Raw genomic sequence first — 13,994 nt, 5'->3', positions numbered from 1 at the left:
AATAGACCCCCCAGAGCCTCGTGCGTTTATCCTTGGCATTTAATGGATCCCCACCCTTTCTGCTACACATTCACAAAGAAATATTTAGTGCCTGCAGAGCAAAAGACATGTTGGGTGTCTATTTGTTTTCTCATGGTTGGATCATTCCAATACCTGAAATGTTGATTATATAAGTTTACTTCTTTGAAATAAATTTTTCCCCACAATATCAAACAATAAAGCTAAACCTTAAACCCTGAACAATCTTCACACTGGGTTACTTTACGTATGATGGGGGGTAAATAACAAAAGAATACACGACGTTCCAAATCAGCTATATTCAACATTGTCGATACCTCCCCAGAAACCTAAGGCAAGCTAACGGTGGACCAGCCAGAGAATTTCTGGACATGGGAAAACCTCCTCCAGTTAGAAAGAAGAGGCAGGAAAGAAGGCAACGCGAGGAGAAAGAGAAGCAAAGAGATGCTAGAAGCAGCAATGTGCCACAGCAAACGCTGATAAAGTACTCCCAGAGCTCAGACTCTCTCTCAAGATTTTCAGCTCAGCCTACTGAAGAATACTTCCAGCAGCTAACCTCTCATCTCACTGCTTACTGGAAACGGATTAAAGAACGAGGTCAGGTCAACCTTCTTAATGCAATTGATACATGCATAGAGGCCCACATTTCTCATGCTTTTCCACCACTTGAATAAATGATTTTGAAACCAGTGCTCTAAAACCTTGCTCCATCTCACAAGAGAAGACAGGGTGATGAGTCACATTTTGTCAATGTTTCTTCTTTGTGACCTCTGACATCTTTACGACCTGGACCTGGACCACACTTTCCCTTCCCGAAAGATGGGAATCACATCACCTGTTCCATAAAGCCTTTGTCAAAAATTTTTGGAAGTTGCTTGAACAGCTCACAAAGAAAAAATTGTTAGTGATAAGGATAAAGATGTTTTTTAAGTGTGTTGATAGTATGACCAAAATTCCAGTATAACTGAACTAACAGATCAGGTACCAGTACTAGAAAGAAACTTTCGGAAACAATAATGTATTTTACAGCTAACGGTTATTATTTAATATATGAGCTGGTAAATCATAGTAATACAGTTATTTATCAATAGAACACAAGACCTACTTTAATAAATCAACTCTTTGTCTTTCAATGGTTACTATAGTTATATATTTGAATTCACACGTCTATACCTTTTGTGTAAACTATCGTCACTTCAAATGTAGATGTATTTTAATAGGTGCTTTACTTGTCAAGTACTCAGTTGAAGGCTGATTGAACAACTTATACAATAACAACTTCTAATGTTCCACAAGGTTTCTAATTTTCATTTGAAGAAACTCTCCTATTATTTCAGAAGGTGGTTTAATTTTGCGCCTACTTCTCAGGAATTGGTTTAATAAGGAAGGACATTTCTTTTCCTTTCTCATTAATATTCCAATTTTATTCCTCACTTTCCCAGAATCTAGACCCCTCAATTTTCTCACTGAACTCTCAGAATGCAAGTGGTTAAATATTACAATAATCATCACTTAAAACTGAGTAATAAATAAAATGATCTGCCTACAATAATTAAGCAGCAAAGAATAAACTCTAATCCCCCAACAAGTGATTATTATTGTCTAATGATCTGACTGAGCCAACCGGCATTCTCCAATAGTGTGACTGAGTCAGTAAGCTGACATATGCAATTCTCACTCATAGATAGCACCTCTTATATTCCCTTGCAGCAGTGTTTACGTCCCATATTCCAGAGGAAAGCAGAGCTGACGCTTAGTGACAGCCCTGCAAACATCATGCCTTGAAGGAGGACATTGAAAGTCAAATTTCATAGTAAAATCTAATCGGTTTAAACCGACGTATGGGCTCTAAAAATTCCCTCTCATGTTTTAGCATATCCCGAATATTATCTATTTATTTCAAAGTTTTTCTTTTTCATACCGTAAGTCGGTAACATGGAAAATGTGGAGAGTTTAATTTTCTAAGCCAAATGCAAAAACCATTCGATGGCTTTAAAAAAAGAAGTTTGACCATATGAAGAAACACCACACTAGTATTTTCCATAGCAGAACTGGTAAATGAAAATGTGACCCGTCCTTTCTCACACCTACGGCAGACACCACTAATCCTTACCTGCACACTTTCCTAATAAATCAAGGTTAGTACAGGATGGGGCCTGGGTTGGGAGTGGAGAATCATACTCAGTAGAGTGCCTTAAGCAGCCACGAACAATGGTTGGTATTGGTGAATAAGATGAAGACGTTTTGTCATCATTGGTCCTTTTGTTTTCTCAGAATAATTTCTGTATATGTAAAACATCTTTATCATCTAGTCTCCTTTTATGTTCTGTTACCTCTATGTTACAACAGTACAGAAATAATTAGCTCAGAGTATTTTCTGTCCTCCAAAAAATGGGAAAGCCTTTGAAGGCTTGATCATCCCCTGTGTTTTTCTACAACTAAACTACAAACTGTCAACAAAACTGCTCATGAATGATTATGCTAGTATGGAATATTACAATCTGTGGCTGGTATTATTTTTAATCCAACTCTAGTCGATTAAAAATAGGAGAAAATGGCATCAACGTAGACCTTCAGATCATTATAACGATGACAGAAATACTGCAAATATCTCATGGCTCAAGATAATGAGAAATTCTCCAGCCTAAAACAATTTAAATTTCTTAAATTCATAGTGTGTGTGCAGATAGAAATAAATATGTATAAAATCTTTGAATATACTATGTAGCATTATATATTATATATATATCATAAATATAAAATCAAATTTTTGAATATAATACCTAGCAAATCAAGGATGCTCTGCGAATATATACTTTAACAAAGTCCCCTATTGACCTGTGTGAGTATCCTTCCAGACAAGTCCTTATCCCAGAAAGCTGGAATAACCTAATGGTGTTAGAGTATTCAAATCTAGTTGGCAGGTTTCAAAGCAAGGTGAGAAATAAACTGTACTTGATGTAATCTCCCAGTTCTTCTCTTTGATATCTACATGTGAGCTGATGAAGGTCTCCATGGTACCTAGCTAAATTAAACGCAGATGAATTCAACCAGCTTAACGCCACCAAGTTAATCAGACGAGCTTAACCCTACCTGGTAACCAGTTCAAGTATCGGAACGGACTGCCCCCACTCCACTGCCATCCACTGTTGAAACTCAGACTGTTCAGTCCAATCCAGAGTCCGGAAGTCAAGGAACTGGTTAACCCTTTAGGACAAAAGCAAAACAAAAACAAAACTGACATTCGGAAAAGACGGTGAAATCAAACTCAGAATTAGGTACTTGAATCAAAATGTACTAGAGAGAAGTAACGAAGATCATGCCGAGCATGTCTCCTTTGATCCTCTCCTCAGCGGGAAGCAAGTACAACCGTTACCTCCACGGGCATGTAAAGAAACAGAGGTGAGAACACAGAAAAGCCAGCAACGGTCTCGCTAAGCGTCTAAGGATCGTGTGAATGTGCTTCTAATTTGGAGAAAACTCTCTTTGACTATCGTCAAACAAAAACATGTTTACTTCATTTTAGAGTAAAACTAAGATTTCTTTTGTACCAAAGTCACCGTTTTCTATCATGAAAAAGTTTAATACGCACTTCAATCTATTTCACTCTCATAAGTTATTACCCGACCTCATATTTTAGAACTTACGCTCAGAATTTTACTCGATGACATTTTAAAATATCCATTTTTTTCCTCATTAAGATGATGATTAAAAACTAAACACTAAGTGCTTGTGTTACTACGAATAACACTTAGGCAGCTAATAAATCATAATTACAATGTTTCAAAGTCTGTGCTAGGCCTGAGATGCAATAAAAAACAAAACAGAAGCAACATGGACCTCAGTCCACCCAGGTTAAACAACTCTAATGTGTTATTACCTGTAACTTTTTAAAAACCATGGATTTGCTGTTCTCTCTATATTCTTTTTAGTTGATTTAAAAGAATTAACGGAAAGGAAAACTATCGTCTGTCTTAAATAAAATACCAACCTGAAGTGTCTATAAACATAAAAGGTAATCATAAATGGACCACTTTATATCTACTGTTCTCTAGAGGATATATTCCCCAGTCAAATTTTCCAATGGTGAGAATAACCACTTACTATAGTCAGGGCACTGTTTTCGCTCGTTTTCAATCCTCACAAACTCTAATTAGGTACTGCCATCTCCATTGTACAGATTAGGAATTTGACACCCAAATAGTTTAGATGACATGTGCAGAGTTGAAATTTAAACCTAGGTCCTTTTTGGGATTTAATTCCCCGACCAGGGACCAAATCCACACCCCCGCATTGGAAGCACAGACTCTTAACCACTGGACCGCCAGGGAAGTCCCTAAATCTGGGTTCTTATGACATCAAATCCCAGACCCTTTAGCTCTGATGCAACCAACTAAGCTATCCAAATTCACCGAAATTTTCCCCAAGTTTTCATTAGCTGATATATACGCACATTCATGTCACAAATTCAAATGAAAGGGGATTACAGTGACTCGATGCCCCAGAATCCTATCTCACATTTTTTGCTCCCCAATGCCATAAAAGCACAGATCACGTTCTTGGAGAAATGTGACCGGAATGCTGTCAGTTTATTCAGCACCTGGCAGAAAGGCACTGACAAAGGGAGAACCCGCTTGAGGATACTGACTAGGTTGATATTGATTAGGTAGGTTGATGCTTAATGAACTGAACTGAATCCAATACTGGAGTTATTTACTGAAAAGTAAACCCTATTGCGTAATTTCTTTAAAGTAATAAAAATGGGATGAAATTAACTACTAGCATGTAAAAAGTCAGTGAAAATTAATTCAGATCCACTTATCTTTATCAAGTGTTGTAGAAAAAAAAAGTCGGAGTTAGTACAGCTCTCGCCCTTAGGTACTTTATACACTTTGAGAGGTATCTCGTCCAGGGCCTTCATTTTACAGATGAAGAAACTGAGGACAGAGAGGTTAAGAAACTTGTGGAGAGTGAAACGGAGGATGAGTAAATTAGGACTTGCACTCAGGGTTCACTTTGGTGTTCCAGCGAATTCAACCCTTGCTTAAATTAAATTTGCCTGTGAGTTACTATTATTGATATAATACATTTTCCAGATAAGTTTAGATGTTAGAGCACCTTTAAATAAAGAACCATGAACTAAAAAGATATTTCTGATAAATGTCATCCCTCCCCAAACAATAGTCCACGGCAGAGCTCACTCTGGTTTACCTGTGAAGACTCAGCATTTGGTTCTCCAAAGTTGGAATTTTACCAAAAAATAAAATACTTATTACAAGCTATGTCAAGGGAATGACATTATCAAATGGGAAAATCTTAATATTTCTCTAGTCTTAAATCTCTGCAATGAGCATCATCGACTATGACTGCATTCATTACAAAGAAAATACTGATAATGAAGTGATAGAAATTCATTCACAGTAAATCAATTTTATAGTTATTCATCTCATTGATGGTTTCCCTTTAGTTCATTAATTATTTTACATAGTTATTAAAACTCTTTTGAGTACTAAACTATTACTTATGTCTCTTTAGGGTAAATTAAAGAAACCAACAAAAACGGCCATCTCACCTCATTCATGTAAATAGATAACTTATAAGGTGTCAGGAGGAGATGCCTGTCTACCAGTCTGTACCTTAGAAATGTCATTCTGGGATCAGTGTCATGTTGATACTATATTTTATGTTAATAATTATTTTATTAAATACCACTGAACATTGATTTTTTCATAAATTATTTTTCTTATTGAAATATAGTTGACATACAATATTACATTAGTTTCAGGTATACTACATAGCGATCTGACATTGCATACATTATGAAATGGTCACCACAATAAGTCTAGTAACCATCTGTGCCCATACAAAGTTATTACAATATAATTGACCATATTCCTTATGCTGTGTATTACATCCCCATGACTTTGTTATATAACTGGAAGGTTGTACCTCTCAATCCTCTAACTATTTCACCTACTCCCCACCTGCCCTCCCTTATGGCAGCCACCCATTTGTTCTCTGTATCTATGCATCTGTTTTCATTTTGTTTTGTTTTCTAGATTGCATACGTAAGTGAGATCAAGAGGTGTTCATCTGTCTCTGACTTACTTCACTTAGCATAATACCTTCTAGATTCACCCATGTTGTCACAAATGGCAAAATTTCATTTTTTATGGTTGGGTAATATTCCATTGTACATATGTATATATACCACATCTTCCTTATCCATTTGTCTATCAATGGACGCTTAACGTTGTATCCATATCTTGGCTATTGTAAATAACGCTGCAGTGAACACTGGAATGCATATGTCTTTTCGAATTCGTGTTTTTGGGTTTTTTCCAGGTAAATAATCAGAAGTAAAATTGCTGGATCCCATGGTAGTTCTATTTTTAGTTTTTTGAGGCCCCTCCATACGGTTCCCCACAGTGGCTGCACCAGTTCACATCCCCACTGACAGCACATGAGGGTTCTCTTTTCTCCACATCTTTGCCAACACTTGCCTTTTGTTGTCTTTTTGATGATAGCCACTCTAACCGGTGTGAAGTGGTATCTCACAGTGGCTGTGATTTGCATTTCCCTGATGATTAATGATGTTGAGCATCTTTTCATGTGTATGTTTTCTTTGAGAAAACGTCTCTTCAAGTTGTTTTGGTTTTTCTCGGGCTTTGGGGGTCTATTTTTGATGTTGGGTTGTATGAGTTCCTTGTATATGTTGGATATAGCTATTCCCCAAAATCAAATATTCTGGTATGTTTTAAAACTTATAATAAAATACACATATCTAAGTTTTCAAAACTATGAATTTTTGAACAGAACTGTGGGAATAAATAAATTAGATTTTGCCTGAGTTTGCTTAATTAAATTACTACGTTTGGCATGATGAGAAAAGATGATCACTCTTTAAGGAAATTATCCTTTGAGACTCTCCTTATCTACTCTAGGTACTCCTAGGCTTGTTTTGAAGAATTAAATTAAGTAATACTTCTTAAAACAGGGCCTAATACACAGTATATGCCCAATAAATGTAAGCTATTGCTATTATTAATATTATTATTATTACTCCATGTTGAATTCGGGTTGGCAAAAAGTGTGATTTACAAACAGATTTCAAGCTTTGTGTTAAGTATATCACTTAAAGCTGATGAGTGTCATACACAATTTTTTCTCTAATGTGTTTTTAATTTTATAAAGAAGATGGCCAAATTTTCATTTCTTTTTTTTGCGGTATGCGGGCCTCTCACTGTTGCGGCCTCTCCCATTGCGGAGCACAGGCTCCAGATGCGCAGGCTCAGCGGCCATGGCTCATGGGCCCAGCCACTCCGCGGCATGTGGGATCCTCCCGGACCGGGGCACGAACCCGTGTCCCCGGCACCGGCAGGTGGACTCTCAACCACTGCACCGCCAGGGAAGCCTCCCAATTTTTTTAGTATTATTACACAAAGCATCAATTCCACATGCTAAACTTTTTAATGTTTAATTTTCCTGCATGTATCGTCTGAAACAGTTTATACCTACTTTTGAACTTAGTTGTAATAGAAGACGTATTACTGTCCAATAGTACACTGTATTGTTCTTTTCTATACTGTGGTCCAATTTGTTCTCCACCCAGCACCATACGGAAACTGGCAAAAACAATCAAGGTAACTAGCCAATTTCACTTCTTATATCTTATTTCAGTTCTATAAATCCTAATCCTATGCATACATAGTTATAAATCTGATTCAGGAACTGAGGATTCAATAGGGTGTTCCAACATTTTTGAGGGTAGAAGAGATGATGAAATGACTCTGGGTGATATAAGAATTGGCCGCTGGGCAGAAGCTGTTAACCCAGCAGATAATGTGAAATCAGACTGCCAGTTTAGAATAAATTTACTGGAGCAAGGAGCTGCTGACACCTAAATTAAAGGTTCTCTTTAGTGCTTTGGGGGCCACCAGATCCTTGCTTATTTTTAAGTGAGACCCAGGCAGAGCGTAATGGAAAGACAGTGCTGAATTCCAATTCAGTTATTTTCAGAATGGGTGGCATTAGGCAAAATTCCTACCTTCTCCCTCCTAATCTGTTATCTATAAAGTGGGGACAATATTACTCATTTACAAGGTTGGTGTCAGCTTTAGAAATAAAGCTCAGTGTCTGACACACAACAGCTGTTTAATAAATAACAGCTAATTTGATCTCAGAGTCATAAGAGGCTTATACCTTTTAGAAAAATGAAATTTACTACTCAAAATTCTCACATAAAAGAAATCATATTTTAAAAGCGTAACTATGTGTGGTTTTTAAAAAATGTTAGCGCCCTATTTTCCAGAAAGGAGTAGATGACAATCCCTCACTCACCCCAGGATTTTCTAGTCTTCCCCAATATATGCCGAAAAATCCCAAATGTCATGAATATCTTCCCTCTAGAAAGCAAAAGTCTGGTTTATTTTTTAAATTCCCCGTCAGACTTTTTTTGGTCCCCTAATGCATGGCATTTTTGACTTAAAGAAAAGCAGGAAATATTACAAATCTCATTCGAGAAGTCATTCCTACCCGGATTTCAGTTAAAATTTGCTGACTGAAATTCCGGAGGCTTGGATAAGATTCAAATAAGTATCTGAGGTGAACTCAGCCTCCCAATCTCTTAGGGCTTGTTTGCGCTCCTGGGGACACAGTAATAGCCCTTGCTGATTAGAGAAGCATTTCCTGCAGCCAGAAGGCTGATAGCGGGGCCAGGAATGAGGAAGTGAGTGGCCCAGAGACGCTGTCCTGCTCACAGAGCCTCTTTCCCCTAGCAACTGGGGAAGAGTTCAAAAGTAACCTGTGCTCTGTCCCTTGGCTTCCAGAAAGCCAGAAAACAAGCAAACCTCAGAAGAGTCAAGATAACACAACCCACAAACAGATTCCTTAAAAAAAAAGCCAAGTGAAACCATTTCAACTCTGAGGTTTCTCTAACCCGTGCAAGCCAGCGCAAATCACACCAGGATTGTCTCAACTCATTCTCTCTCTTCCTTAATCACCTACATAAATTTTGTCTTATCTCTGTCTCTGTTTTCCTCTTTTTCTCCTTATTTTTACACATGGTTGCAAATACTGGTCCCTCTGTACTTTGCCCCAATACTGCATACAAAGACCCCAAGGACCAACACAAAACAGAATCACTGAGCAGACAGAGGCGTAATCCCACCTCTGAGCTCACGAATGCCCATAGTGAGGTCGCGTTGCTTTTCTGTTGTCAATCTCTTTAATGATGGCTGAAAGAAAATGGTGGCTTGCAGCCTATACTGAAAGCAGAAGATTTTTAAATGTTATACTTGGTACAAGAAAGATTTCATTACAGTGGAGCTAGTACTCACGATTTAGTCCTCAGAAATGGACTAGAAAAGTCTTTCTTACCCAATAATGCTTCGTGTATTTCACACGGTGGTGCTAAAAAACATTCATGTTACATTTTTTTCTGCCCAAAATAGAACGCAATCAACATCGTCAAATGCAATTAAAAACTAATAACTTATAGGAGAAGTGTGTTCCAACTGGTGGAGAGGATCACCCGCAAAGAGCTGGAGAAAGGGAATCCTAGGTGATGAGACAAGGCTGGGGACAGCTCTGTCCCCTGTAACAGTTCACACACACTCTCCCACTGCAGCACAGCAGCCTCAGGTCATCGCCCCCAAGGTCCCCCAGCTTCACAGAGCCGGGGCCCAGGCGGTCAGGCTCCTGAGTCTATGCTCCTTACTCCTGAGCTCTGCTGCCTGCTATCCAGGCAGATGCAATCTGTAGGCTTTGCTGATACAGCAGGTACTGTACCCAGTGCTTTGCCAGGTGGGGTCCCCATCCACTTGCCCTAGAATCACCTGGAAATTTGATAACATGCAGATTCCAGGACCCCACATCATACCTACTGATCTACAGTCGCTGGGGTTTGCACCCAGGCAGCCTCACTTTAACAAAGTTCCCTGGTGACTGTTAAGCAACTTCACACTTAAGAACCACTGTCTTCTCGCCATAAACTGACCACTGGTCCAACCGTGAGGGTGAATTTCTAAACAATGTTTTTTCTTGTGCTGCATCCTCACTTGTCAGTCAGCAAACATCCCTTGAGACTGTCTTCCCGGAAGGTTCTGGGTGAATCTCTTTAGGGGTTGGGAGGACATACATATTCACAAGACATTCCTCACTTTCAGCCATCTGCCTCTCAAATCCATTCTCTACACAGCCTTCAATTTGCTTATAATTTGTATTTATTTGCTTGTTTTCTTGTCTATGTGTTTTCCCCATTGGACTTTAAGCTCCATGTGGACAGGACATGGCAGGCTTTGGTCACTGCTGTGTCCCCAGGAGTTAGCACAATGCCTCACACAGAGAAATCACCCATCTTGTAGAATGAATGAATGAATAAAAATCGAATGTATTTATAGTCTTGTAGGGGAAGTGGGACATATGTAAGTAACCACTGTAAAAGTGGTAAACAAATAAGAGAAAAGCAGATGGAAATAGAGAAGACTGCATTTCAACTATATAAAATGTGGGGAATTCCAGGTACAAGAAATGCCATGGGGACAGATGTGGAGGTGAGAAAGTATGAGACATAGACGAGGAACCCAAAAGTTTTCTCTTGTCAAGACTGCGAAATGCACAAAGGGGAACAGCAGTCAGTGGACAGGTGACAGCCCCCGAATGTCAGGCAAAGGTGTGTTGTTAATTATTTGATAGGCGATGAGAAGCCACTAAGAGTTTTTGAACATGGGGGTCACTGGATCTGAGATACTTTCAGCTAGTAAGCAGGGTCAGGGTGAACGGGAGGGAGGGGATTAGGGCAGGGAGTCGAGGATGCTCTATCTCCCACACTCGTTTCTGGTCCTGACCTCTCCGCTCCTCAAGTGTGGATTGCAGAAGCTAAAACAGACCCTCTCATCTCAAGCAAACATTAGCCCTTTTCATCTTCACAACCTCATAAGAACAAATGCTAAAAAAAACAAAATTGTAGAAAGAGTATCAGTAAGACCTGAAAACCATTAGAGTCTGGGAATTTGAAAGACAGGAGGCAAAAGGACGGCTCTTCACTTGTCCCTGTTTGTGGTGGCAGCTCTTCAGTTTATCGTGTTAAATTCTCCCACGCTAATGGAAAACCGATGGCTTCAAGCCAGTATAGCACCCGTGTCTTGTGTCCAAGAACAGCATCGCTAACTGATTGTAGCATCTTCTACTCTGAGCCCAAATAAATCCTCCAAATCATTCTCAGCACAAGTTCTAGACACTGACACAACTGACAGAAGAAAGTGGGCTCATGAGCTGAAACCTATTCGCCATCCCAGGTGTCTTTTTCGGGGTGCACGTTTGTCAAACCCTCTGCACCATCTTCTTAGGACTGACTCTATCATGATGTCTCGAATTATTCGTGTTGTATGCTTTTAAGTTAAACTATACGGAAATAAAATAATCATGATTTCACAACTCTGTTTTCTTTTCGCATCTTTACCTGTCAGGTATGTCTGCTCATGTATCTCTGTGATGCTCAAGAGTTCAGCATCCTGTTGCTGGCAGCTCTTCCTCGCCTGGTGCCAAGTTAAAGCCGATTTGGAATTTATCTGGTAGGAAATGCTGGTCAACGGATCTTTATTCCATAAGCTTTCACTGCCCTCGACTGTAAAAGAAGTCAAAAGGAATTGACTACCTTATGCGTGGAAAGAATTTTCAGTGAACAGTATCTTTTAAACAATCTTGGTAGCATTATTGCCTAAAGCATTATCTTTCCCTTATTTTCTTTCTTTTAATCAGTTTTAAAGTGACTGTGAGATTTTCTTTACTCCTGAAATGAAGAGGGGGAGTTTTCAAAGATCGACCGCATTCCATCTCCTTCATGTGCCTCCAGAAAGACAGGGACTCACCATCTCTATTTTTCCATTAGGACATTTGAGATCAGATGAGTTGGGAAGTGAGGCAAATACACAGACTAAGAATAGAGATGCCAGCCCAACTTCCTTAATCTAGAAAAACAATAATAAAGAGAGAAGAGAAAATAAATATGTCTTCTCTCAGCAACGGCTATTTCACCTGTACATTCTAGTTTGGTCTTTTTAGACCAGAGACACAGGCATTAGAGGGGAAGGTCATAGACTCCACAGACAGACTGACCAGGACCTGCCTCCAGACTCTGTCACTCACTGGTGAGTCACCCTTAGTTAAATTGTTAACCACCTCTGGAGTCTCATGTTCTTATCTCTAGCACGTATTAAACATAGGCAGCTCCTGGCAATAGCTGATTGTTACCTTTTCTTCGCTCAGAGTAAAACACTTTTTAATTCAAATTTTTTTTTAATTTAAAAAATTTTTACCTTTGCTATTTTATGATTCCCAATATACTCTATAAACGTGGCTACAGTCTATGAAAGGCCAATAATATAGATGGATAAATATTATTGATTGCATTTTACACATAAGATGTTTGAGAAATGAGTCAACAGATGAAATATTTTTGTGTGCTTCATGATATAAAAACTTCTCTTTTGTCTTTTTAATAATGTAAAATTCTACTTACAAGTCATGTGAAGTCATAATCCTTTCATTTTTTTATAAGGAAAAGATTACGTAAACTCAAATTTTCTGAGGAGTATTCAACTTGCTAACAAATTGGACAGTTGTCCGTGTGTATAGAGCCTACACCATATATATGCATACAGCCAACATTATACATACACATATAGCCCACACTTTATATATGCATGTAATTGTGATTCTTTGTATCTGAAGTGACCTTTTTCATATACTTACCACACACTATGATATGAAATTTGTGGTTCATGAAACACCAAAGAGGAAGAAAACTATATCAACATTTCATTTGGGCAACAGCAGACATTTCTAAGACGTTTTAACTATAAAATTATTATATATTCACATAAAAAATATATTTGAATTAGTAATGTTAAATTTAAATTACCACAGTCTGAGGTCTTACTAGTTTAATGTGCAAATGGATTCTTCGCCCTGTAAGTGAGATCACTCAGATGAGACTGGTTTGAGGTCTTGAAGTCGGAGCTATTTTAAATAAATATTTTTAGAAATTTGGAGGTTTTGCTTGTAGTGTGGTAGAAAGTGTGAGCTATAAAAGAAGGAGGGGATGATTTTCTCATCCAGAAATGAAGGAAAGGGCTACAAAGGACCAAAGAAAGAAATGCAATTTGCTGCTTCTCTTCATTTAAAGAAAGGGTATTTTGCATTTTCAATCAAGGGATTAAGACCTATTTCTCAAGGCATGCATAGGTTTGCTGACTCTATATCTCCCCAAGTGGTTCAAATTCCCACAGTAAACCAGCACAACTGACTCTGAAAGCTAAAATTGCAAGCTATGGGGAATTGAGAGAAAGGAGTCTTTTCCTTTTCCTGTTCTCCTGATACTTGAAAATAAAGTCTAAATAGAAGGAAAACATTACAATAAACACTACAGAGGGCAGTGAAGAGCATGTACTGAGTGTCACTAGGTCAACAGCCGGGACCTCGTCTTCCTGTATTGAATCTGCTAGTTTAAGGCTAACATCAAATAAAATGTTCTTTTGAAAAAAACACACAAAGCAAAGACAATGAAAGAGTTTGGGAAAATGCAAAGCCCTTCAAGAAAGGCATGGACTGTATAAAATGTGCTTTAAAATTGTAATGCATGTTGAAATCAAAAGTGTTTTAAATTTCCAGTTATTTTACCTTTACAATGAACTAGGCCAAATACATAATTTGCTTTGGAAGACATAAATTGGAACCAATGAGACTAAAAGCTTATTCTAGAGCCTACCCAGTTTATCTCTAAAACACATGTCTAGCCAAGGTGTTGTTTTTTTTTTAATGATTGGTGGCTGGCCATTTGTCCTCCATTTAATGACTCATTAAATCATACGTGCAGCCAGCAACGTCCCTGTCAGCACCATGTAAGTGCAGGATGTTACAGCTGGACCCGTGAGATCTGCAGCCCCAAGACACTCCATGATAACGGATTTAGAAAA

The 13,994-nt window shown here is 38.4% G+C and overlaps 1 protein-coding gene across 3 annotated transcripts in view; it reads right to left on the bottom strand.

Annotated features, from left to right (window-relative positions):
• Positions 1-13,994, bottom strand: part of MRC1 (mannose receptor C-type 1) — a 107,827-nt gene that overhangs the window by 74,476 nt on the left and 19,357 nt on the right. For all 3 annotated transcript variants that reach the window (XM_079913786.1, XM_079913785.1, XM_079913784.1), the window contains 2 exons: positions 11,480-11,644; positions 3,112-3,225 (listed from right to left, as the gene is read on the bottom strand). In XM_079913786.1, the coding sequence (XP_079769912.1) occupies positions 3,112-3,225; positions 11,480-11,644 (279 nt within the window). The remainder of the gene's footprint in view (positions 1-3,111; positions 3,226-11,479; positions 11,645-13,994) is intronic.

This window comes from Stenella coeruleoalba (genome assembly GCF_951394435.1).
Source record: "Stenella coeruleoalba genome assembly, chromosome: 2".
Lineage (NCBI taxonomy): Eukaryota > Metazoa > Chordata > Mammalia > Artiodactyla > Delphinidae > Stenella > Stenella coeruleoalba.
The sequence above is the reverse complement of the archived record's forward strand: the minus strand, read 5'-3'. Positions and strand labels throughout refer to the sequence as shown.